The sequence below is a fragment of the Sinocyclocheilus grahami genome, unplaced genomic scaffold (assembly GCF_001515645.1).
Source record: "Sinocyclocheilus grahami isolate Dianchi unplaced genomic scaffold, SAMN03320097.WGS_v1.1 scaffold126.1, whole genome shotgun sequence".
Taxonomy (NCBI): Eukaryota; Metazoa; Chordata; class Actinopteri; order Cypriniformes; family Cyprinidae; genus Sinocyclocheilus; species Sinocyclocheilus grahami.
Window position 1 is genome coordinate 4,409,652 of NW_015505305.1, and position 27,626 is coordinate 4,437,277.

The following is a 27,626-nucleotide window of genomic DNA, read 5'->3' on the forward strand; positions in this document are numbered from 1 at the left end:
TATATATATATATATATTAATCTCAAGAGACCCTGATCAATTTTTAATTACTTTTTGGGTGGTAGAGGTTTGCAAAGAAATGTTTCGCTCACCAAGCTTGTCAGTGGCCTCTTGAGAACTTAATATCATGCGTGGAGCGCTGCAAAAAAATCTTAATTCCCTCCACGATGCGGCAGTATTTACTGCTGTCTGATGGGATCACAGTTCTGAGAGACTGTGCTGAATTTGCTTTTGTTGTTAGCCTGTAATGAAATGCTTGGTCATCGCTCCCCGTGGGCACGTCCTCATTAATCTGAAGGACTGAGGCTGGCACAGAGCAGCAGGAATGAAATGGCTGTTTGCTGTGCCACGGCAATCAGCGACACGGCTGTCTGCAAATATTTGCAAGTGCTCTGAAATGCCTTGTTGAGATCTGTCCGGTGATGAGATCACAGAGGGCTCCGGTTTGAAATATCAATCCTAAGAAGGAAGAGTGCCTGACAGCATTTCTGTTATGGGTGGCACTTGTTTCAAGCAGAATGTAGATTTTCTGCATAATTGTGTTTTTGTGATGCAGGAACAGGAATTTGAAGGGTTGCTCAGTCTGGTGTTGGGGAAGAAATTTGAAACTCATAAGTTTAAATAGTTAAATTACAGCTATTCTTTTATATTTCATTGTATTGTATTATATTATATGATTTTATTAGTTTTTTTTTTTTTTTTACGACCAAAACTAGGTTGTTTTGGGTGGTTAATATAAGTGGTTGCAAAGGTGTTCTAGTTATATTATATTATATTATATTATTATTTTATTCATAATATTTATTCATTTTCTGCATGCATGTTAAATAAGGCTTCTATAATGCACCTGATAATTGGCTTTAACATGGATTTGTGTTTTTATATTTTAGTCCTCCTTCTTGTGTAGTGAGTGGCAAGGTTCTTACTCTAGTGGCCACTAGGTGGCACTTCCTTTCTGCAGTAGTGTGGCACCATTGAGGCAAGAGCATGGCTCCATATTTAATTTCTCACAGGTTCATTTTAAAGGCAAGAGAGGTCAACTGAAGAGTTCTTTGAACATCCAATGATAGGTAGCGTGGACGGACTATAACTTCTTGATCCAGTGAGGCCCAATACACTAATGATACACTGCTGGCACTCAAACCATTGCTCTTATTTGAGATTATGTTATACTGTGGAGTTCAAAACTGCTGGGCAATTTACAGTATATGAACATTATGGGTTTAGTGCAAATATAGGCTACATGTGCTTATCATTTTGGCACTACTAATGTTCAAGATTAAAGCAGCATACTGTACAGTCAGTTAGTCATTATTTCGAAATAAACCCATAAGAATCCACTGTGTCCTGATCAAGTGTCTGGGTTTAATTTGCAGTAATGAGTGGCTTGCTCTACGTTATCCCTTATGTAATTGTCTAGCAGTGACACAGATTTGACATGAAATGATCTAATTAATTAAAAACTAGTTGGAAGATATACACAGGCTTGTGTGCCATTGGTTTTCCCAGAACATACATATGAATCTCTGAACTGTAGATTAAATTAATGTTTGGAGGTGCGATCACATTCTGCCAAACTGAACAACACTACCTAATTATTTGTTTGCTTATATTTTGTTCATAATTAATAAACATAGCAGGCAAAAAAATTATCTGAACATAATGCTTGACTTGGCAAAGTCTGATTCCATAAAATGCTGAAAAGTATCAGTTTCTGGAGGTGTAGTATATGCTGTCATTTTAACAAATCCCCAGGAGAAATTATAAGGGTAGATCATACAAAAATGAAAATTCTGTCAACATTTACTTGCCCTCATGTTGTTCCAAATGCATTTCTTCAAGTGGAATCAAATGGTTTTAAGTCCCATCGACTGCCATAGTACGGACAAAAAGTATAATGGAAGTCAATGGGACCCGAAACTGTTTGATTACAACATTCTCCAAAATATCTTCTTTTATGTTCTACAGAAGAAAGAAAGTCACACAGGATTGAAATCACATGGGGGTGAGTAAATGATAACAGAGTTTTCATTTTTGGCTGGATATCCCTTTAACACAAAAACAGATGTAAAAGAACCTGTTAACATAAAAAATGTCCTATTAAAACAAAGACTACATTAAATTTCCTCTCTATAAAATATCTTTGTGTCATATGCAAAAGGGTGGCCTCATAAAACCTTAGTGAACAAAACAGGAAGCACATTTCCCTAATAAAGTTCTCCCTTTCAGGTAATGAGACTTTTTTCAGTGGCAGTGTTATTGTCTGTGACATGCAAGTTAATGCTTAGAAGAAGACTGCTGGCAGAGAGAGAGAGAGAGAGAGAGAGAGAGAGAGAGATGTGTACAGTAGAAAAGCCCTGCCTCCTATCTGCCTTATTTCCTGAATGATCTGCATTAATATTGAGTTTAATGCTTCATTACACCCACACCTTTATATGGAAAAAGTGGATGATTAAAGTGCTCTGTGAAGCATCTGTCTTAAAGTCACAGAGTCATTTAAATGAATCATGAGCTGTATGAATAAGTGATGGAACAGCCGCTAAGCAAGCAGCGCCAAACTATTAGAGGGAGAGAGAGGGTTCTTATTCTTTAGACTCGCCTAAAACATTCATATACTATAGTAGTTGGCTTTGATACTGAGCTTCCTTCTGCAGGCTTTAAAGAGGCTGGACCTTATCATATCTTCACTTAGTTACGAATAGAGGATGCATCCAGACATAGCCACAGTATGCACAAGATGACAGGCTATCGGTCAGATTTTTAATATTTTTAATAAAATGATTGATAGATAGTTAGCGATTAATCTCATCCATAATAGTTTGTGTTTATATATGTGTGGGTGCTGGGTATTTTTATATGTATATACAGTATATATACACATATTTACATGTGTATATATATATATATGTATTCATATTTATATATAACATTTACATGTAATAAATACATATTACATATATTTCTTAAATATATACATATGTGATATATATAGATAGATAGATAGATAGATAGATAGATAGATACACATCTGAATGGATTATTAATTAAAATGATAGTGACTTAGAGAAGTATTGTTGAGTTTGCTCTACTTGATAATTATCCTTCCATTGCTCAAAAGGAAACAATCTTCTCAGCTTGATGTTCAGATGTCTACATGCAACCTCCTTCTTCTACGTGTGTGGAGTTGTCATTGTGTTTTGTTCTAACAGGTACTATTACAGAAATTTAATGTTTCAGGCAGACTATTCTAATTGATGTTAATCAAACGTGCAGTCTTTGTAGTTGAACCATTTCATTTAGTTGAAGTATGGTGGCCCTCAAACACTAATTAACTGCTCTTGCTGGCTGTTTACCAAAAGCCCTTTCTAGAAGAATCTAATATATGAGTTTTAATTTCAGAATACCATCTCATCCAAAGCTGCTCTCATATTGACATTGATACTGCAGCCTACCAGCACAGATTATGTTTTTTAAAGACATACACTCTAAGAATACATATAGAACATTAAAGGGTTCTATCGGGCGCATCAGACTTGGAAACCTTAAAAGGAACACTCCACTATTTTTGAAAATAGGCTAATTTTTCAACTCCACTATGGTAGAGTTAAACAGTTGAGTTTTACCGTTTTCGAATCCATTCAGCCGCTCTCCGGGTCTGGCGGTAGCACTTTTAGCTGTAGCTTAGCATAGATCATTGAATCTGATTAGACCGTTAGCATCTCACTCAAAAATGACCAAAGAGTTTCTATATTTTTCCTATTTAAAACTTGACTCTTCAGTAGGTATTATTAAAATAGGCTTATTGGAAGTTACCTAGCTGGGGACTATTTTCAGGCGCTGCGTAATATCATTGCGCCTGCTGCACCCATGGTACGGCAGCAAAGTTCCTTGATAATTATGCCGGAATGAGAGTATAGTTCCTAGCCATATCGGTCTAGAAAATCGCAACTTTTCATTTTCCGTTGATCTTAGTACACAATGTAACTACAGAAGAGTCAAGTTTTAAATAGGAAAAATATAGAAACTCTCTGTTAATTTTTGAGCGAGATGCTAATGGTCTAATCAGATTCAATGATCTATGCTAAGCTGCAGCTATAAGTGCTACCGCCAGACCCGGAGATCGGCTGAATGGATTCGAAAACGGTAAAACTCAACTGTTTAACTCTATGGGAGTTGGAAAATTAGCCTATTTTCAAAAATAGTGGAGTGTCCCATTAAAGGTTCCATAAGGGTTCAATCATAAGCCAGAAAAAAGTTCTATATAGGACCTTTTAGGGCTTTTCCTATCATGGGATCAGTTGATGTCTTTAATACATTAAAAAACTGACTTACCATTATCAAAACATACAATAGTACACTATTTTAAGATTAGTAGTGTAATTTAAGGTTAGTAACAGAATTGACAGACCCCTTATTTGTATTCTGCAGTAGAAAGTAAGCACAAAGTCATGGTTAAATATTTGAAATCATTGCATAGATGTTGTATTGTATTGCTGGTCTCATAAGAGTGGCATTTATTTCAGTATTTCTCAGCCTGACACAAATATTTAGAAAAAAGCAAAGAGAATCCCTTCAGATCTTCTTGACTACATTGAACACAGACCATGAATTTCTCATGAAGCGTGGTGTAAAAGATAAGTTGCTTTGGAGTTGCTTTCTGTCATTAGTCTTTTAATACTTTAGGTGCTGTTTATAGAAGCAGTGATTATGTTGCCTGCTTTTAAGGGGTTTATGAATATTATTTAGTCCTTTAATATGTATTTTGTTATATTACTTTGTAATACAGTCTTCTTTCTATGGTAGTCTATGATGCAATGTAACACGTCTTTATTAGGGCTCTGATTTATTGGTCTGTGGGTTTAGTAACTAAATCTAGGCCAGCTGATTCCTTAGGGTGTTTCTGAACTGTAAAATCAAAAATAAGCTTTTCATGTTCAGTGATACATCATATTCAGAACATGCTCGTAGTTAGTGACAAGATCCCTCACATTATTTTTCAAATACTGTACATTATTGTAGGTCCTCTATGCCCCGCCTCAAAGCCCCTCCTTCCGACAAGCGCAGTCTGCTCTGATTGGCCAGCTGACCCAGTGCATTGTGATTGGCCGAACACCACAAGCACGCGTCGGAAATGTAACGCCCCTTACCATAATCGCGAGCTTCAGCTTTCAAAGTAAATATCAAGACAGTTAATAATGTCGTTAGTTTTACCATCAGTTCAAGCCCGAAAGGGCAACAGAGTCGCATGACAGACACAGTGATGATGCAGTACACAAGCCGCGGTTAAAGTCACCATGAAATCAAAATTTAAAATTCTTATTATAATGAGAATACTGTAATGTTTATTATAAATAATTTCATAATTTTTTTCATAATTTTTTTTTAATTCATGTGCCCTCGTAATCTGTAATCAAAAACGTTAACCTCCCCTCCCCCTCAAAACGACTCATCTTCTCTTCCGGTCACGAGCTATGGCGCAAGGGCGGAGCTAGTGACGTGAGGGGTAAACGCTGGGATAAACGACAGGGGGAAAAGCTGAAGCTGATGCTTCACTTTATAGCACTGACACCAGTCATGAGGGAGTACGTTACCCCTAAACATTGAAAAGATATTAGGATATTACGACAACATTTCTCTTAGGACATTGCAAACAAATTTTTTTCATGAATATGACTTAAACTGATGGAGGACGCGCTCAGTCATTTAAGTAGTCTCTCTCTCTCTCTCTCTCTCTTATCAATAGTCTCTCTCTCTCTCTCTCTCTCTCTCTCTCTCTCTCTCTCTCTCTCGCCAATCAATTCTCGAAGGACGAAATCAAGTCCCGCCCTCTCATTTCAGATGCCGTTTCACTCGGATATACGTCACAGCAGATAAGAAAAGACAATTGCAACTTCCGTTTCATGCCGACTTTGAGACAGCTGACATGCTATGATTTCTAACAGGCTGTTCACTGCTGTGATGTGACCCTGTTCCCCTCTCACACACACACACACACACGACGCGTTACTCTGTGCTGCGCAAAACTCAGCATTTGAACAGTCAATAGCAAATACATAAACTAGTAACAAAACATACTTACAGTCGCTGATTCAGACGCGCCAGATTGTCATAGCAAAAATGACGTAGACATGTGGGGGCGTGTTTGAACGAGGCATTTTAGCCTGGTCTGGATCAGCCTTCTCTTTTAGATAGAATAAATCCTTTTGTGTGAGACTTTGAGCTTTGTAACTCTGCAGATCATATACATGCACAAACAGCTACATAACACATTAAAGAAAAGGAAAAATAGAAATCGCATCATATGACCCCTTTAAAACACATATTATGTTGCTTCTCTAATTTTACATGCAAGTATAGCCAAAATCACAGCACAGCTATTGTCTTTATCTTATTTGATTTCATCAGACGACGGCTCGATTATACATCAGGATTTTTGTGCAGATTAACATCTTGGAAGGGAGAGCTATGTAGTCTTAATTGGCAGCGTTTCAGTCACTTTTTCATATTATTTTGGTTGTCTGACAACAGAAACAGTCAAATGTAACAAGGAAAACTGTTTTATTGAGAATTTGGCTGCATCAAATTACAGTATGTGGGCACAGAGAGGCAAACAAATGTATTAATAAATAATAAATGTATGTAACACAGTTTGTAGATCGGGAAGAAGGAGGCGGGAACCGGCGAACATTTAAAGAATTTAATAAATTAAACAAACACAAAATGAAAGCAAAGCGGTAGCCCCTCGCGGACGACTGCCACACACAAAACACAAAATAAAGTCCAGGCCTGGTCCTCTCTCGTCCAACACTGTCGTCACTCCTCCTTTTATCCTTCCGGAGCTCCTCCATGGGAATCGAGACCGGTGAGTGGCGCAGGTGTCGCTCATTAGCATTTACTTCACCGGCCTCGCTCCGTTCCCACGGCTCTCGGCCCCGCTCCGCTCGTCACAATGTACATTTTGCATGTTTATAAGAAGTGAGCTGCCCTGTCCTGCAAATAATGTAAACAGGCTTGTGTAAGTAAGTTGCTCAGTGCAAAGAAAGAGAAGTAATGGGAACCTGGTATTTCTATGTTATTTTATTCATTGCGTCTAATAGGCATGAACAAGTTATTTGAAAAACATCTAGGACCTTCGAAACATGTCTAGTCTTCATGCTCTATGTTGAGTATGGTTTCACTAATAATAAACATACATTTGCATAAAGCATCCATATTTGTCCATGCCCATGTTGAATAGAGTATTACAAACGTGAAAAGTATTCATTTAAGGTACATTTAGAACAGATACAAATGTGTGATTAAGTTGCGATTGAGTTAACTCGAGACAATCATGCGATTAATCGCGATTAAAATATTTGAATGATGACAATCTGTTTCTACACACGTGTCACAAGATTATTAATATAGGCAAATTTTATAATTGTGGCAATACTTTGTGAAAATATATACATTCTATAAGCTAAAGGGTATTAATTTATTTTTCTTTAAATTCCCTGCTGGAACCAGCAAGTTAGTTTACATTTTATTTTAAACGTGCGACCTCTGCGGAGTTTCTTTTGTGTTAGTGTGCGCGTTATGTTACGATTGGTCAAAGTGTTTAGGAACTTTAATCATCACTTGACATTGTACCATCTGTGTGTTAGTATATTTTACAGAAAAAGCCAGCTTTGTTGTTGTTCGTCAGGGTTGAAAGAGCAGAGGTGACATTTGGTGACTGACGGAATAACCTCTGAGCGGATGATGATGATGATGATGATGATGGGGCGCGAGCACGGCGCCTGACGTGCCTCATCATCATCATCAGCTGGCTGTAGTAAGGAGCGCGCGGTGGCACTTTCTCGCGCTCTCCTCATTCCAGCTCGAGCGCTGTGCCATGCAGCTCGTGCGCCTTCGCGTGCCAACCTCGCGTGCGCTCGGAGCGTCAGACCCCGGCGAGATGCGGGAACTATAACGAGAGCTCAGATGTTTGGAGGTTCTCCACTGGATTGTTGGTAAATGTTCCTGCCCCACTCTCTGACGACCATGCTAGTACCAGTTGTGCTGGTTAGACCCTGCGCCGGAGTAGGAGCTAATTTAGTTCTCGAAAAAGGCAGTCCAGTACTAAAACCGCACCCAGTTGTTCCGGCGGTGCGAAAACGCCAAAAAGTGGGTAGTTCCACAATTAGTTTTGGTACTATGAAAAGGTTCCCGCGGTGCGAAAGGCCCTAATGACAAATTCGATTATTTAGTACCTTTTCCTTGTATAGTTGCATTTTTACTGTTGAACCAAGGTACATATTTTTTTCTCAAATTTAGCACTTAGTGAGCGTATATTCTTCTTTTCTTTGCTGATAACCTACTCTAGATTGCAGATTTGCCCACACCCCTAAAAATATAAATTAAAATAAATCAATAAAAACTATGGTTTGTGACTTTACATGTTGATCAGACAATTGATTGCTGTTTAAGTGGGTGGTTTTTAGAATAAGCTGCATTGTGGACTAGATTTGGTTAATTGTCAAAATTATTGAAGTGTTTGGTATGTTTGGCTATGTTGGTATGCTTCATAGTCTGAATACAAAAGATGAGTGGAAGAAAGAAAATTAAATATAAAGACTTCTTATTTTCAGTTATTCCCTCCTAGACTGTTTCCAGACTCTAATAGATGCATTTTTCATTTACAGTGCTGTCAGATTATAAGTGTTGCTACATGGCAGCTAGGTTGTTATATTTTTTCCCCCCAACACCTTTCTGAGTGGTGCAGATATTGGCTCATGTTTTTCTAGACCGAAAAAATAATCCGATCTCCACGTCGCAACACTATGACCCCAGCCAAAGCTGTCGTAAAGAGAAATGAACTCTATTTCCACAAAGTATTGCTCATAAACTCCACGGCAGACTTGCACTGAAACCGTCACACTGTGATTTGTAGTCTGAAAGGCTTGCGGTAAAGATATGAGCTTCAGACAGAGATATTGCTCAGTTTGAGCCGATATTGGCAAAATGACATTGATGCGTTAAGGTGCGGATTTAGGGGAAAAAGTCTTACAAACGTAAATGATTAAAGAAATCCCTCAACATAAGTTCGCTGCTGGATTTGGATGCGATTGTGCGATATCACACGTAGACAGTCAGACTTTTGGATGAGGCAGACTAGCGTTCCCATCACAACTTCATTTAAAACTGATAACAACGTAAAATCCTATTTAATACTGATAAATCTTCTGATAATGAATGGAATTTGACGATCACTGCCAAATGTGCTAAATCACAATAAAGCCCATACTTCAACAGAGATTATAATGAGCAAAGGTTGAGTATAATTGTTTTACCCAAGCATTTAATGACTTTTCATGATTACTTTTGCAGATTTACTTGATAGCGCAAGGCCGGGCCAATAGTCATGGCAAGATTAAAGGAATACTTCACCCAAAAATGAACATCTGTTGAAAATGTATACTCACCCTCAGGCCATCCGTGATGTAGATGTTTATTTCTTATTTTAGCACTACATCACTTCCTCACAAATGGATCCTCTGCAGTGAATGGGTGCAGTCAAAGAGAAACATCATAATCATGTCTTGTGAAGTGTGAAGAGATGTTTGTAAGAAACAAATCATTAAGGTGTTTTAACTAGGGCTGTCCTCAACTAAAGATTTTTCTGATCGACTAATAGTTATTCATTTAAAGCGTTTAGACTAATCGCACGTTTATATTTATAAACCATATAATTCATAATAATGAGCCTTTAATAGCCTATCAGCGCTCAAGCGCACGCATAAAACTTGCCACAGTGCACCGCAGAAGTAATGATTATGAATGCGTAAGGGAAAAAATGGCAAGAAGACTGCCTTAACATTATGATAATTCATTAATAAACTAGTGTTTCGGTTGTAGTGTCCATTTTTATTGTAAAATGTAATTTTTTGACACGCTCAAGTTCACAGAGACCTAGACGGCAGAAAGCGCTCCCTGTTTGCTTTCATCATGTTACAAAAGCACAATGTTTTGTTGTTATTGTGAGTGCGCACAAATAAAAGAAGATTCAAAAAATGTATTACTCTTATCTGTATGACCAAAAATTATGGAGTATTTTAAGTTAAATGCAAATGATTGCACCGGTGTGCCGAATTCTTCACCCCTGCCAGATTATGCACCCCCTTGTTGAAGTCTGATTGCCTAATCCTAACCCCACACCTACTCCTAAACCTACCAAAACGAGGGGGTGCATGATCTGGCAGGAGTGCAGAATTCGGCACAACACCGGCACTTCCATGTTAACTGTCATGTAGTGAACACGCTGCTATTCAGCTTCCACACTCAGCACAAGCACTCGAATAGCGCACATTTTTCTAAGTTAACATTAAAGCGACCAGCCATGTAATGATGCTATTACTTACACGTTTCAGAAGATATGCCACATTTGAAGTCCCAAACGTGACTTCGCCATTTCCGGGGGGGGGGAGGGAGGAATAGTCCATAATCTACTGTATACTAGCTTTTCCCCCATTGAAAAAGTTGATATGTTTGTTTAGAACTGTTTTGGACTGTTTTCACTTGAAAATGGTACATGGTGAATATTTTTCTCCTGATGCAGATGAGACAGCTTTTTTACTTGAGAAAGCCAAATTACGAATGGAGGACTATTTTAGCCAGAAGCAGTGATTTGAAGTTACAAACGATGGTTTTGTTTATTACAAACGCACAGCTTTGCACTTCACAAGACATTCATTGATAGGCAGGAGTTGTGTGGATTGTTTTTATCAGCTGTTTGGACTCTCATTCTGACGGCACCCATTCACTGCAGAGGACCCACTGGTGAGCAAGTGATGTAATGCTACATTTCTCCAAATCTGTTCTGATGAAGAAACAAACCCATCTACATCTTGGATGGCCTGAGAGGGTGATTACATTTTCAGCAAACTTTTATTTCTGGGTAAACTATTAATTTAATATGCAATGTGCCAGTCATTTTAGCTCATGATTGATCTGGCAGGAGTGCAGAATTCGGCACAACACCGGCACTTCCATGTTAACTGTCATGTAGTGAACACGCTGCTATTCAGCTTCCACACTCAGCACAAGCACTCGAATAGCTCACATTTTTCTAAGTTAACATTAAAGCGACCAGCCATGTAATGATGCTATTACTTACACGTTTCAGAAGATATGCCACATTTGAGGTCCCAAACGTGACTTCGCCATTTCCCGGGGGGGGGGATAGTCCATAATCTACTGTATACTAGCTTTTCCCCCATTGAAAAATTTTATATGTTTGTTTAGAACTGTTTTGGACTGTTTTCACTTGAAAATGGTACATGGTGAATATTTTTCTCCTGATTCAGATGAGACAGCTTTTTTACTTGAGAAAGCCAAATTACGAATGGAGGACTATTTTAGCCAGAAGCAGTGATTTGAAGTTACAAACGATGGTTTTGTTTATTACAAACGCACAGCTTTTCACTTCACAAGACATTCATTGATAGGCAGGAGTTGTGTGGATTGTTTTTATCAGCTGTTTGGACTCTCATTCTGACGGCACCCATTCACTGCAGAGGACCCACTGGTGAGCAAGTGATGTAATGCTACATTTCTCCAAATCTGTTCTGATGAAGAAACAAACCCATCTACATCTTGGATGGCCTGAGAGGGTGATTACATTTTCAGCAAACTTTTATTTCTGGGTAAACTATTAATTTAATATGCAATGTGCCAGTCATTTTAGCTCATGATTTTCAAGTGCACTTGTATGTAAATGTCTTATATTGAACACGAAACACATTCTCATGCACACTCTTTGAGAGACGTCCCCTATCATCATGTGCCCTTGAGCAAGGCACTTAACCCAGATTGCTCCAGGGGACTGTCCCTGTAATAAAGACGTGCTGAAGTTACTTAGGGCAAGAAAGCAATTACCACATGACTAATAACTATAACTAATAATAAGCTAATATAAGCATGCACATATTTCTCTGACTCACTTTTAGAAATAAAGCTTCCAATTAGGGTTTTACAGCTTAATGTCATTTTATGTGAGTCTCATAGAAATGTCTTATTCATAAGATATAATATTTGAATAAAGTCATGTTGTTAGTACCTTTTTTGCATTGACAATTTCATGTTAAAAACATTTTTACACACAAAATCTGCTACTGTAATACTGTTAAAAATGTCTAAACACATTTTTATTTTAAATAATAAATTAAATGCATTGCAAATACTACTGACACATAATTTATGATTTAAATATATTTTGTGCACATTAATGATTTATTGAAGGATTATATATTAATAGTCCTAAAATATGCCTCATAATTTTTTTATTTTATTTTCTTTTGATTATGGGGTGAAATATGACCCAGACATATTCATCAAAGTTTCATGAGATTTATTCACAAATAACTTTTTTTTATTCGGTCTACTTTTAAGAAAGCTAATTGGTGTTTTATTGTCAGAGGGTTTCATCTTTGTATGTACAGTACAATATATATTATCCTGACCATTCCCAGTTTAATTTGTAATAGCACTCATTATATTGAATGTGTTTAGTCTGGCACAGACTTTCTTTCAGAGTGGGTATCAATAAGTAAAGTACCATAAGATTACAAAAATGTGGTTTCTAAATCTTTTAGTATTCTGCAGTGCTCTGTGTGTGGAGTCTCTGTCGGTACTGACCACAAACAAAGTCCCTTTAAGCAAGTCAATTTACTTGGCAGCCATCTTGGTAATGAAGATGTATTGTTGTTTTGACTAATGACACTTTGTTGTAGACTTTTATAGATCGTAGAGAAAGGTCTTCTTTTACTGGCCCAATATATTGGTTACAGGGGTCAAAGACGAGACGTCCCATTTTGGTGTCTGCATCCAATTAAATTTACAAAAGGGATTTTTCTATGCATAGAAAGCATATCAAATGCAAGTGAAGCGTCGTCTTTAATGTTTCAAATAACATTTGTGAAAATAAAATGTCAAAATATGGGTGAAGTAATGTTCCATCGTCAGTCAGCTTAACAGATGTATTTATGTAAAAATGAAACCACGTACTTATTCTGACTTGTACTAATTAAAATTATTAGTAGAGATGCACCGATTGCAATATTCTTGGCCGATTCTGATTTTTATTTTTTTTGTTTCCAAGAACTATAATTGACAGTGTATATACAAACAAAAATCTATGCAAATTTCAATGCAAAAATTATTTACATGATAAAAGAAATTATTAAACTACAATTCCCCCAATCTGGACTAAGTTACAGATTTTCTCTCACTTAAACAACTCTCAAAATAAAGTGCTCTGAGACTGGAAAGAGGAAGAAATGGTTAACTTAAAATAAGTTGCTGTATGTTACAAAATAGATGTCATTTCCCACTATGTTTATAAATGGTCATTTTTTCAAGACGTGCTGAAGTTACTTAGGGCAAGAAAGCAATTACCACATGACTAATAACTATAACTAATAATAAGCTAATATAAGCATGCACATATTTCTCTGACTCACTTTTAGAAATAAAGCTTCCAATTAGGGTTTTACAGCTTAATGTCATTTTATGTGAGTCTCATAGAAATGTCTTATTCATAAGATATAATATTTGAATAAAGTCATGTTGTTAGTACCTTTTTTGCATTGACAATTTCATGTTAAAAACATTTTTACACACAAAATCTGCTACTGTAATACTGTTAAAAATGTCTAAACACATTTTTATTTTAAATAATAAATTAAATGCATTGCAAATACTACTGACACATAATTTATGATTTAAATATATTTTGTGCACATTAATGATTTATTGAAGGATTATATATTAATAGTCCTAAAATATGCCTCATAATTTTTTTATTTTATTTTCTTTTGATTATGGGGTGAAATATGACCCAGACATATTCATCAAAGTTTCATGAGATTTATTCACAAATAACTTTTTTTTATTCGGTCTACTTTTAAGAAAGCTAATTGGTGTTTTATTGTCAGAGGGTTTCATCTTTGTATGTACAGTACAATATATATTATCCTGACCATTCCCAGTTTAATTTGTAATAGCACTCATTATATTGAATGTGTTTAGTCTGGCACAGACTTTCTTTCAGAGTGGGTATCAATAAGTAAAGTACCATAAGATTACAAAAATGTGGTTTCTAAATCTTTTAGTATTCTGCAGTGCTCTGTGTGTGGAGTCTCTGTCGGTACTGACCACAAACAAAGTCCCTTTAAGCAAGTCAATTTACTTGGCAGCCATCTTGGTAATGAAGATGTATTGTTGTTTTGACTAATGACACTTTGTTGTAGACTTTTATAGATCGTAGAGAAAGGTCTTCTTTTACTGGCCCAATATATTGGTTACAGGGGTCAAAGACGAGACGTCCCATTTTGGTGTCTGCATCCAATTAAATTTACAAAAGGGATTTTTCTATGCATAGAAAGCATATCAAATGCAAGTGAAGCGTCGTCTTTAATGTTTCAAATAACATTTGTGAAAATAAAATGTCAAAATATGGGTGAAGTAATGTTCCATCGTCAGTCAGCTTAACAGATGTATTTATGTAAAAATGAAACCACGTACTTATTCTGACCTGTACTAATTAAAATTATTAGTAGAGATGCACCGATTGCAATATTCTTGGCCGATTCTGATTTTTATTTTTTTTGTTTCCAAGAACTATAATTGACAGTGTATATACAAACAAAAATCTATGCAAATTTCAATGCAAAAATTATTTACATGATAAAAGAAATTATTAAACTACAATTCCCCCAATCTGGACTAAGTTACAGATTTTCTCTCACTTAAACAACTCTCAAAATAAAGTGCTCTGAGACTGGAAAGAGGAAGAAATGGTTAACTTAAAATAAGTTGCTGTATGTTACAAAATAGATGTCATTTCCCACTATGTTTATAAATGGTCATTTTTTCCCCTTATCTTATTAAATGTCATCTTTCACATCAAATTCTTACTTTGTTTCAATTAATTCAGTTAGAATAATAAGAAACTGTAGAGTTGTTATCATTCATATGAAACTGGTATTAACAAACTCTATCTTTCCACTGCTGAGGAAACAGAAGCTGCATCTGAAGTGGCATTAGATGCATTTACACAGACAGTTCTCTACTACACAGACAGTACATTGTATTGAAAATATGCAATGATACTTTTAAATATGACTAAATTATACTTTTAAATATGACTAAACCACCAGTAGGTGGTGGCAAATGTCTGTTTTAATGAATGAGTCATTTATTCATTCAATCGGCTGATTCATTCAGAAACGAGGCAAGTGACTGTCTTTATGAATGAGCCACTGAATCATTGACTCACTCGATTCATTCAAAAACGTGGATTCATTCAGTAACGAAACGCCACTGTGTGTTGCTCGGAGGCACACAACAGTTCTGCTGTGGCTTTGATCGGAACTATTTTCGTCAGTGAAATTGAGCAAATACAGTCAATATTTTGTCTAAAATCTAAGTCACTTAATTTTAACTTCTTGTTTATTGAAATACTGTTGTATAAACTCAGTGTCACATTGCAATCGTGTTGATATTGATATTCGGGGAAACATCATGGCCGTATAATGTTGCTTACCTAAAAGCATATTTTGTAAATATCTTTTTTTTTTTCCTACCGCAGTATGCATCTATAAATTTCTGTGCGTTACTTTGTGCGTGCTGTCTCTCTCACACATTCACTCAGGCTGTGCAAGCCTCATTTGGCACGACATAAATACATTATCTGTCGCCGTTTACAATGAATGCAATTAAAATTAGAACCATTCTCGCACGAAACGACATGTTTACACGCGACTGTGAGTGTGACGTCAAAATTGTGAATTTTTATGTCTCTACCAAAAAAAATAATAATTACCAAAGCTTGATTTTTTTTTTCCCTTATGGAAATTAACTTCCATATAAAGCTGATCGAACTGCTTAGTAATCTCGTCTAGTAATCACAAGAAATTGTTCTTAATCACCAGTTTTCAGAGATTTTCAACACATACTCCATTGTTGACATTTGGTTGGGTTTAAATCTCATGTTTGTGTCTAAGGTGGTCTTGATAATATATTTATAATATTCTGTCAGTTGTCTTTTTATATTCCAGTAATGATACTGAGTTCAGTGGCTGAAGGGATTCTGTATAAAAATGGTGATTTTTAAAAATGTAATGAGGAACATCAAGAGGTTTTGACTCTGTGGAGTTTAGTTTCACAGCATTAGCATATTCTCCTGATTCAGTACATCCATAAAGTCCTCTAGCTTTCTCTCAGCTACCCGAAACAGATTGAAAAAACTCTGTCAACAGAAAATGGGCCACGAGGAGTATGAAATAGCTGTTCATTAACAGTCCAAACAAATATCACTCATTGTCAACAGTGATCATCTGGGCCCTACAAACCAGCGAGAAACCAACAGATGTTCATGTCTGGCTAAGTGATCAGGACTTCAAGCTTGAATTGGTGTGTGTGTGTGTGTAGTGAGTTTTAGCCGGTTGGAAATGGTTGAATTTACTAACCCACTGTCGGGCATGTAATTAAACTTTGTGTAAAATAAGACGCCAGGAAATTAGTTCAGCTGCATCCTTTCGATGTTTCTTCCTCTTCTTGAGATCTACAGGCACTTCAGGTTGACAAGCTTGTGTAAAAACATCACACAAGGGTGACAACATAAGAGCATGGTGTAATATTGAGGAATTCCTGCTCAGGTGGAGGACTGTAACCTCGTGCTTAGAGCTTAACCGTGAAGATTGAACCTTCTTATTCTGATGCAGATTAGTTCTTTGTGTGGTGTATTCGCTTGAAACCATCTGTTCTATAATCATTTTTTTAACCGTTTGGTGTGGAAGAACCCGTTTCAGAATATTAACAGGTTTTAGCCCGTTTTAACAAGTAAAAAAGGTGTTAATGTACATGCGACAGGGCCATTTAAAATGTAATCTAGCCCTTAACCGCTGATAGTATAAACACCGTTTCGTTAACCTACTTTTATACCTCCTGTTGTTATTCAGACAGTCATACTGTTTTAGTTGCTAATAGTAGTTTGCTATGAAAGAATCCTGTCCATCATGACATTACAACAACCTCAACCAACGATATGAGTTTGGGGAGGGGCTATCAGTTTGTTTGACCAATGGGAGATAGAGAACATGTTTAGAGAAATGTTTAGGTTTCTCTTTGGTGACGCTAGTGGTACAGAAATGGCATGCATCACCTATAATATCAGCATGATATTAATTTCATTATTCAGTGCAAGAAAATTATGTCTTCGTAATCTACCATTAAGGAATCTATTAATCTGTCAAATAAATTGCATTCCTTTTCAGCAGACATCACCAAGCTCTCTTATTTTTCAGCCTTCTAACTACCTGTCTTATAGAAACAGTTTTTCACAACCCAAGAAATTCCTAAAAGATACAATCAAGTCATTTTTTCCCATTGAATATCCTTTTTCAAGTCAAGCTCTTTATTCTCGTTGTACCGGCACACGTTTTTTTCCCCTGTGAGGTTGTTACATTAAATATATAGAAAAATACAAGTATACATATTTATATTTTCCGTACATAAAGTATTAAATTCTCTTAAATTAGCTTTTGTCAACAAATATATGATCAAATATGTGATTAATCTAATTAATCAGCACCTCATGCAAGTAATTTGATTGACAGCCCTGGTTTAAATCTGTTTCCTGATGGATGTATAGATCAAACAGAAGCAATGATGTGTTTCTCAAATGGTTATGTTTTTTTTCAATTTTTCTGTCTCTCCTGATCATTTTCTCTTCTGCTGGATGCTCATAACCTAGATTCTGCAGTATGTATGTGTGTAAAGCCTTGAGCGGTTTTGCTACTGTTTTGAAGTAAAGAGGGGGGTGAAGAGGCCACCAAACTACGCTTCTCTACCTAGATTTTAATGCAGAGGTTTATGCAGTTTGAGAATGTGAGATTAAGTCTCTCAGCTTTTGGAAGCAGAAGATCCTGCTTGCATCTATAAGCCCCAAAAGCAAACCCTCGATGAGCTGGACAAGCTCTTAAATCACTCTGACAGATCAAGAAGAGCCTCAAGCTCCTCATGTGTGTTCGTATCCTGGTCTCGTTACCTCAGTCAAACCTGAATCTCTGCACTCATGAACAGAGGAAGAGAAAGAAATGTGTCTGTTTTATTGCAGATAGTTTACTTTAAATGCCTAAAATCTTTATGGAACCTAAAATCCATTTTTAATAACATGAATTTGCCAAATTTACTTGATTTTAATGAAGTTATGATTCAGTCCTAGATATGAGACTATATGTGATGTTTTTCTGAATGTGACAGGATACTAAACAACCTTATGCATTGGGAATTCAATGGATTGTGAAGGGGGGGGGCTAAACATGAGGGCTTGGTGATATCAGTGGAGAAGGAAAGTCGTTTCACAGGCAGAGCAAGTTATTACATTTTGATGAAAAATTACAAAAACACTAAAAAAAAAAAAACACACACAGGAATCATTCACAAGAAGACTAAAAGATAATGATTTTGATTTTGTTGCTTTTAATAAATGTTACTGTTTTCATAGTTTTTCACTAAATCTAAAAATTTGATCTGTCTCTGAAATATTTTTTTTCTTATAATGCACTAACAAGGGTTATGTAGGCGATGAAGAATAATGTTAACCAATGATATCAATCTACCTGACCAAATTATTCAATCCTATAGATGAAGTATGCAGTTTGAAAAGGCCTGTAGTCAAGGCAAGGCTTCGGTCTACCACAATATTGCAACACTTCATCTACTAATGGATGTAAATAAGGGCAGAACGAACTTTAATTTGGATTTATGGGATAGAAATAGTGCCCATTCTCATAATGAGCATCAGCACAATAAAACATAATACATTTATTATGACAGTCATTTGCAGAGGCAAGACCGGCAGGCTTTAATAATGCAGCCAGAGACTAATCAATATCTTGATTCTGTTTCAGGCTCGTTGTCAGTTTTAAAAAAATTTTCATTCAGTCTTTTACTTTGGTTTCATTTGTAGCTTTCCACACACTCGTAGCTTCTTGGGTTCTGTACTCTGTTATATACCAATAAAATCGAAAATGATTTTGATTGTGGGCTATATTACTTGAGCCGTTAAGAAACCATCTAGTAATAACTTATTGTGCTAATAAGCACCACTCATATTTTCTTCAGAATATGTGAAAAATGTATTAGTTAATTTTATTTCAGACGTTTGACATTCTCTGTTTTTCCGCTCTGTTTCAGATAACCGTGACAGAAACGGTGTTGTTCTTGATACAGTACACATCAAAAGATCTTGACAGTCGAGAGAAGACCATCATGACCGGGGACTGCTGTTACCTCAACCCATTAGTGAGGAGGAATTTCCGTTTCCTTGGTATGTCACGGCTATTCCACTTCATTTTATGGATCTTTTTATGGAACGTTGTGCTTGCAGCTCTGGCATTCAATTTATAGTTAAACTGTGGGAATTACTTGGATGTGTTTTGTCCCTCTCAACAGAAAAAGAGGTTGCACCAACCAACGGTAAGTGCACTAATGTCAAAAACCCTTGTATTTTATGTTAAAACATGTGTAGGAAGGTGTTTGAAACACTTTAATTTTATAATAGGGACATTTCAGACAAATAAGAGCTGCCCTCATTTACCTTCGTGTCTGACTTCTGTAAAACACAAATGGAGAAATAAAAAAATAAAAAAAATTCTCTAAAAGAACGTTCTTAATAGGATAAAACAGCACCTTAAAAGAACAGTAGTCCAGTATGACTTGTGCTCTATATTTCTAAATTCTGAAGCCACACAGGAATGTTGTTTGAGGAACAGACTGAAACATAATATGTTATTCATTAATAATAATGAAAAGGATGACTTGAATGTACTCAATTGGCTTCAGAATACTTGAAATAAGACAAATGGACTACTGTTTTGTTGTTTTTGTTGTACTTTTTGACCTTATTGGAGCTTAACAGCTGTGGTCACTTTTCTGTATGTTTGTTTTATGGAAAAAAGCAGAAAACGTTTGCTAAATTATAAATAAATTAATAAATAAAATAAATGAAGTTTAAATCATGTAACGTAGGTTTGAAAATACATGTGGGTAAGTAAATGACACAATTTTTATTTATGGGTGACGTGTTCCTTTAAGGTTTAGTCAAAATGCAGTTTGTTGCACACAAAAATATGGATTCTTAGAATTAGTGATGCACCAAAATTTCAGCAATAGGAAATATTCAGATGAAACCACAAAAAAAAAAAAAATTTTGGTGCATCAATATTGGGAACACAACCTGTACTTCTATATGATCTACATGTGTTTTTGCTGTGTAACCTCACATGCTCTACAACACCATGATGGTAAAGCCTCTCCAGCCACGTCACATATACTTAAGACCAGACTTAATCTGTGCTGTCTGTCTGTCTCTCTTCCTTGCTCTTTCGTTCTCGCAGTTAAATTTTTTCCCCTTTTCACTCAGTTTCTCCCACTAATGCTTTAGTGTTTTTGTGAGATAAAGAAACAGCAACGTCATGGATTATTAGCCTGATCCTCAGAGAAAATCCACTTCCATCTCCTATTCATTTCTGCATTAAATGGTTCCCATTCACCACAGACGCTCTCATTTTCCGGTAGAATATACAGTACTTTAGTCATACTTTCACAGTTTGCTGCGCCTAGTCATCCAAGCTGCTGGATTGTTGGACATCTGACTGCATTAACGGTCTTAAAGACAAATCAGATAAGCAGAATTGTTCCTAAGCCTCCTACAAGGCGCTGAGAATATCACCTTTACTTTACTGACAGCATCTGTCACTGTTCAGCAGCAGTCAGTGTGGCCCAGGGGAAATCGGATCTATCTGAGACTTCTCTTTTTTTACTTTACAGCACTTGGCAGCTCAAAAGCATTGTCATGATTGTTTACAGACTACATCTTTGACATTTTTATCTTTAAAGAGATATAGCAAGTTATTTCAAGCTCCAGGTTTTTTCTAAAAGGGACAGTTCACCCAAAAATTGTGTGTATGATCATTTACTCAAGTTGTTCCAAACCTCATCAGAAATGTAGAAAGACTAAAAATTAAGTCATTATTCATTGAAAATCCATTGCAGTTCTCAAATCTCATTTACTTTTGACATCAGTGACACCAAATGACATTCATTGGTAACTGAGGAAAGTCATAGAGGTTTGGAACAACATTAGTGTGAGTAATGATACAATTAAGCAATAAGCATCAATTAAGCAATAAGGTTCAAGAGGTTGTGTATACAATTTATACACTACTATTCAAAAGTTTGGAGTCAGTAAGAATTTATTTGAATAAATTTATAATTTTATGCAGACACATTAAATTGATCCAAAGTTGTTTTTTTTACTTTCCATTCGTCAAATGTGACCAAGAAAATTGATAACAGTTTCCACAAAAATATTAAACGGCACAATTTTCAATAATAATAAGAAGAAATGTTTCTTGAGCAGCAAATCAGCATATTAGAATGATTTCTGAAGGATCATGTGGCACTGAAGACTGGAGCAATGAAAATTCAGCTTTGCATCACAGGAATAAATTACATTTTAAAATATATTAAAATAGAAAGCAGTTATTTTAAAGTGTAATAATATTTCACAATATTACTGTTTTTACTGTATTTTCAATCAAATAAGTGAAACTTAAAATACATTACTATGTGTATGTAAATATATTCACAATATAGCACATTTCCTTATTGCTTCTACAAAATGTTATTAAAAATATAAAGGGCAAATCATCCATTTATATCCTATATGTGTTAAAACATTAACGGTCTTAAAGACAAATCAGATAAGCAGAATTGTTCCTAAGCCTCCTACAAGGCGCTGAGAATATCACCTTTACTTTACTGACAGCATCTGTCACTGTTCAGCAGCAGTCAGTGTGGCCCAGGGGAAATCGGATCTATCTGAGACTTCTCTTTTTTTACTTTACAGCACTTGGCAGCTCAAAAGCATTGTCATGATTGTTTACAGACTACATCTTTGACATTTTTATCTTTAAAGAGATATAGCAAGTTATTTCAAGCTCCAGGTTTTTTCTAAAAGGGACAGTTCACCCAAAAATTGTGTGTATGATCATTTACTCAAGTTGTTCCAAACCTCATCAGAAATGTAGAAAGACTAAAAATTAAGTCATTATTCATTGAAAATCCATTGCAGTTCTCAAATCTCATTTACTTTTGACATCAGTGACACCAAATGACATTCATTGGTAACTGAGGAAAGTCATAGAGGTTTGGAACAACATTAGTGTGAGTAATGATACAATTAAGCAATAAGCATCAATTAAGCAATAAGGTTCAAGAGGTTGTGTATACAATTTATACACTACTATTCAAAAGTTTGGAGTCAGTAAGAATTTATTTGAATAAATTCATAATTTTATGCAGACACATTAAATTGATCCAAAGTTTTTTTTTTACTTTCCATTCGTCAAATGTGACCAAGACAATTGATAACAGTTTCCACAAAAATATTAAACGGCACAATTTTCAATAATAATAAGAAGAAATGTTTCTTGAGCAGCAAATCAGCATATTAGAATGACTTCTGAAGGATCATGTGACTCTGAAGACTGGAGCAATGAAAATTCAGCTTTGCATCACAGGAATAAATTACATTTTAAAATATATTAAAATAGAAAGCAGTTATTTTAAAGTGTAATAATATTTCACAATATTACTGTTTTTACTGTATTTTCAATCAAATAAGTGAAACTTAAAATACATTACTATGTGTATGTAAATATATTCACAATATAGCACATTTCCTTATTGCTTCTACAAAATGTTATTAAAAATATAAAGGGCAAATCATCCATTTATATCCTATATGTGTTAAAATGGTTCATTTTAACATTATTATACTAAGAAAATTCTTTATGGGTGCTGATTGTTATTATCTGATTTACAGTTTTAGTCCTTGCAAACCTCAAACTCAAAAGATAAAGCACCTAGAAGATTTCCAGTCTGTGGCGGCTACTTGAAATCAAAATTTTGAAGAATGATGTTTCTTCCTGTCTTGTTTGAGGTTTGATGATGCATCTCGACTGAAAAGCATCGAATGAGACCAGTTGCTTTGTGACCTGGAGTCACTGGCTTGTGTTATTTGCATAATGAGTCACGCTGCGATGTTCTTCGGGAGAGATTAAATTTAGAAAATGGCTGTGGGTCATGGTGCACTCTCGGTTAGCTCAGGCAGGCTTTTTCAGTAATATTTCCCCATCTCTCTGCCTGAAAAGAACTCTTGGTTCACATTGGCTCTTGATATCATAAATGATTGTGAATGAAAACAGAAAACACTTCAAAGCAGTGTGTTTGTGCCAGTAAAGCATCATTAAATAGCTCCTGTTCTTCCTCCAAGTTATATCAATGAAATGTTAAATCTGATGTTTTCTGTAACAATTTGAACTCGGGCTGAATGTATCATTATGAAGGTAATGGAGTTAAAAATGTCTTTTCATAAAACAGTCACAATTGGGTAAAATCTTTTTTTTTATTTTCATTTCAGGCCTTTCATGTAAAATATATATATATATATATTATATATATATATTTTTTTTCCAGCCTAAAGCAAAAACTAAATTATTTTTCAACTGGCATTCTCAAGTCTCTTAATAAAACTAGACCATATTTTCCCTCCAAACCATCTGCCAAACTTGTTTTTCTCTGTGTCACGTAAAAAATCTGCAAGGCGTTCCTCTGAGTGACTGTATTTACAGAGGGAAACATGTTAAACAGGGCTTTGTTAAGGTTGTCGTCTGAATACGCCTGCCAACAGTTGTGAAAATGACTTATTGTTGACACAAGTCTTTGAATGGCTATAATAATAGCCTTGTCAAGCCTGTCATTCTGTTGAGCTGAAAAGATGTTCCAAACAAAAAGAACATGACATTTAGGAGTGAAGGAGAAAAACTGAGCTCTTTCAGAAACAATGGTGACTTCCTGTTCCTCAGCTAGTATCTACCGTTGTAAAACTCCTCAGAACACAGGGGTATATTATGAAGAGGAAGACTAATTTGTGATGTGTCCATCATGATTTTGGGTTCCTCAAGCTCTGTGGTTCTCGTTTTGCTTCAGGATCGTCAAGTGGTGAGCCAACAAAACCGTTACCCATATTAAAAAAAGTCTTGCTCACTTTCTCACGTTCAGATTTTTGACAATGAGGGCGTGTTCATAGGGCTAAACATATATATACTCTACCATTCAAAAGTTTGGGGTAAGAAAGATACTAAATAAAAAGGAATAAAAATGTTATGCATTACATGAACTGAAGTGACAGTAAAGACAATTAAATTAAAGTTTTCAAATAAATACTGTTATTTTCAACTTCTTATTCATCAAAGAATCATGAAAATATGTATCACAAAAATGTTAAGCAGCAAAAACTTTAAAACATTGATAATTATAAGAAAATTATGTAATAATTCTATTATATAAAATATAATTGAATTTGGTTTGTCAATAACATGCACATCCAATGTTTGAGCTCTTTTATTTGAGGTATTATGGTTTGGTTTACGGAGCGGTGATGAGAGACTCAATTATGAGGTTCAGTTATGAAGTTTGGTTATCTCATTAGCTCAGTACATTAGCTCCACTAATGCCTCCTCACAACTCAGCGGCGAAATGTGTGCCACTGTGGAGATCACCTAGGCTTAGTCGAATCCGTCCCCTTAATGTGCTTAAGTATGAAATTTCGGTTCTGGTACGCGCTGTGCTAACCGAGCCCACATAAACAGGCTGAGCGCGACCGCTGAATAATTGAACCAATTTTCCAGGTCACGTTTGTGAAATACATACTTTAAGTCCCATGTTGATGGATTCTCTTTAAGGGATTACATACTTTTAATGTCAAATAAAGGCAGGGAATTTTAATATCAAATATAGGAAGTGTTTATGGTAGATATATGGTAATAGTAAATTCACAAAAATAAGAGAATGAAAGTTTTAGTTTTCATGTTTTTGTAGTAATTGGTATCTGGATCTGTTTTCTTCTCCATAGGTGTATACATGTTTGGCCTTTTCACCACTGACATCTTTGTGAACGCTGGTCAGGTGGTAACGGGGAACCTGGCCCCTCATTTCCTGACACTGTGTAAGCCCAACTATACAGCTCTGGGTTGCCAGCAAGCTCTTCGCTACATCAGCCATCAGGAAGCCTGCACCGGCAACGAGGACGACATCCTGCGTGCACGCAAGACCTTCCCTTCCAAAGAGGCGGCGCTCAGCGTGTACGCTGCTGTCTATATGGCTGTGAGTATCTCATAAATCCAACCCATCCTCATTGGAAAAACGTGCCTGTGGTGACGTTGTTGCAAAATATTAGGGGTGCTCCGATTGATCGGCTACTGATCACTATCGGCCGATAATCGCGTTGGGATGATTGATCGGCGGTCTCTAAAAAGGCCGATCTCAAAAAAACGATCTCAAGCTTGATGCCTGCCATGAGAGGATTGGCACGCCATGCAGCGGCACCGTCTCAGTCTCGCACTCATGTTAACGGATTAAATGGAGCATTATTTTAATGGCAAATGTCGAGAGTGCATTGTTGTAGCGCGAAGGTAGGTTGATATAGAGCGTGAATCTCCCCGCTCGCATGTGGATTTCCTTTGCTCTTGCTCAAAACCAGACACGCGCACTCAGATATAAACCTGGTTTATAAAGTGTTCACACTGCACACGGTTGTGGTCCGGCAGTGTGTACCAGGAGCGGTGCGTCTGCAGCAGTGCAGAGATTGTTTCCGCACTGAGTCTATTGCTGTACTGCAAGCGCTGAATTAAAGTGACAGCGCATTGTTTGCGGTAAATATGAGCTTGGATTGACACGAAAATTTTGCAATTGCAGTCAACACATATGACTTTTTGGCTAGGCTTAAAGGAAAAGAGCACTTCTAGATAAACAATAATAGATGCACTCCTGGAGGCAGGAAAACAAAGTTCTTTATTAACTGCAGGATTGCTTGTAATAAAGATTTAAATGCAAAAGAAAAGGCAGTAGAGCTGAATGTTTCTGTCAATGGTAAGTTTTAATTTAGAAAGTTTGGAAACGTTGAAAAAGTAGTTTAACTCAATCTGAGCAGCTGAGTGAGTCCTTAGCCATCTTCAAGAAGTGGCTAAAAACACATCTCTTCAATCTTTATTTGACCCTCTAATTCTAGCACTCTCTATTCTAATTCTATTTTATCTATTTGTTTTCTTTTTTATAAAAAAAAGACTTCTAACACTAGCATTCTCTATTCTTTTTCTATTCTATCTGTTTTCTTTTTATCTATTATATAATTAAAAAATAACTTGCTACGTGTACTGCGTTAGGCTAACTGAGACTTGTTATAGTACTTGCTTATTATTGCTCTTTTGTTGATTCTGATTGCTTCCATTGTCCTCATTTGTAAGTCACTTTGGATAAAAGCGTCTGCTAAATGACTAAATGTAAATGTTTTGCCACTTGCATGAGCAACTTAATATATAAATCTAGAAGTAAATGCAAAAGTAAAAGCATTGAAAAAAGTGTTGCTTATGTATTGAATTTAAACACAATAGATTGTATTACTGTACTGTGTAAAAAAACAAAAAAGAATCACAATGCTGAAAAAGCATATTCAGTAACAATGTTTTGATTTGAAATCAAAATAATGGATAAATGTTGTGTTTGTGGTAAACAGCCACGGATCAGGAGCCGACTCCTGTGTGAAAGCACAATGAGTCTGTGCTGTTTCTGCACCACTCACGTACCGCAAATGGACTACATACGCACTGCAAACGGAGTATGTGTGAACACTGTGTAAAAGGCCGCCTCGCATACAGCTCACAAAATACAGCTGTGTGTAAGCTATTGTGCAACAATTGCACGATTGTAAAAACAAATGCACTGCATGATCATCAAACATTTAGGTCAGATAAATATATATATTTTAAAAATGTCAATAAAATGCCCCCCTCCACCCCTCAAATTAAAAAATCCCCCCAACATGTCACCTAACTCCCCATTTTCAAAAGCTAAATTAAGGCCCTGAGTAAATGTCTAAAAATCCTGATTGGAGTATCACTATAAATAATTCTACATGATAAAAATAAGGCTTTAAAGGGGTCATATGATGCGATTTCAAGTTTTCCTTTCTCTTTGGAGTGTTACAAGCTGATTGTGTATAGATAAGGTCCCTGAAGTTGCAAAGACTAAAGTCTCAAATCCAAATAGATATTCTTTATCAAAGTTAAGACTCTGCCACGCCCCCCTAAAACGTCTCGTTCTAACATGCCCCCACATATCTACCTCACTATGTGGAAATATTTGCGTAATACCGCCCAGATGTTCACGCAAAGAAAGAAGGCGTGGTTTCAGTAACCGCAGTTAGTGTTGAAGCAGCCATGTCAGGGAGACGCTGTGTGTTTCTAGGCGAAAGCAAAAGCACTTTATTTGGCCTTCCGGAAGTAGATGCATTTAGGAATCTTTAAGATTACTTGCAACAGAACAGCAATGCATTTTATGGACGACCGTTTCGTGAACCTAGGAGAGGAGGTAATTCTGACTTTGCTATGACAATCTGGCGCTTCTGAATCAGCTACTGTAAGTATGTTTTGTTATTAGTTTAAGTATTTGCTATTGACTGTTCAAATGCGGAGTTTTGC

At 36.1% G+C, this 27,626-nt stretch overlaps 1 protein-coding gene across 3 annotated transcripts in view; it reads left to right on the forward strand.

The window, feature by feature from the left end:
• Window positions 1–27,626, forward strand: part of LOC107590275 (phospholipid phosphatase-related protein type 5-like) — a 53,503-nt gene that overhangs the window by 5,654 nt on the left and 20,223 nt on the right. For 2 of the 3 annotated variants that reach the window (XM_016278977.1, XM_016278976.1), the window contains exons 3-4: window positions 19,219–19,351; window positions 25,004–25,254. In XM_016278977.1, coding sequence (XP_016134463.1) covers window positions 19,219–19,351; window positions 25,004–25,254 — 384 coding nt within the window. Of the gene's footprint in view, window positions 1–19,218; window positions 19,352–19,476; window positions 19,501–25,003; window positions 25,255–27,626 lie in introns of all 3 variants that reach the window. The other variant, XM_016278975.1, reaches the window with a different exon arrangement.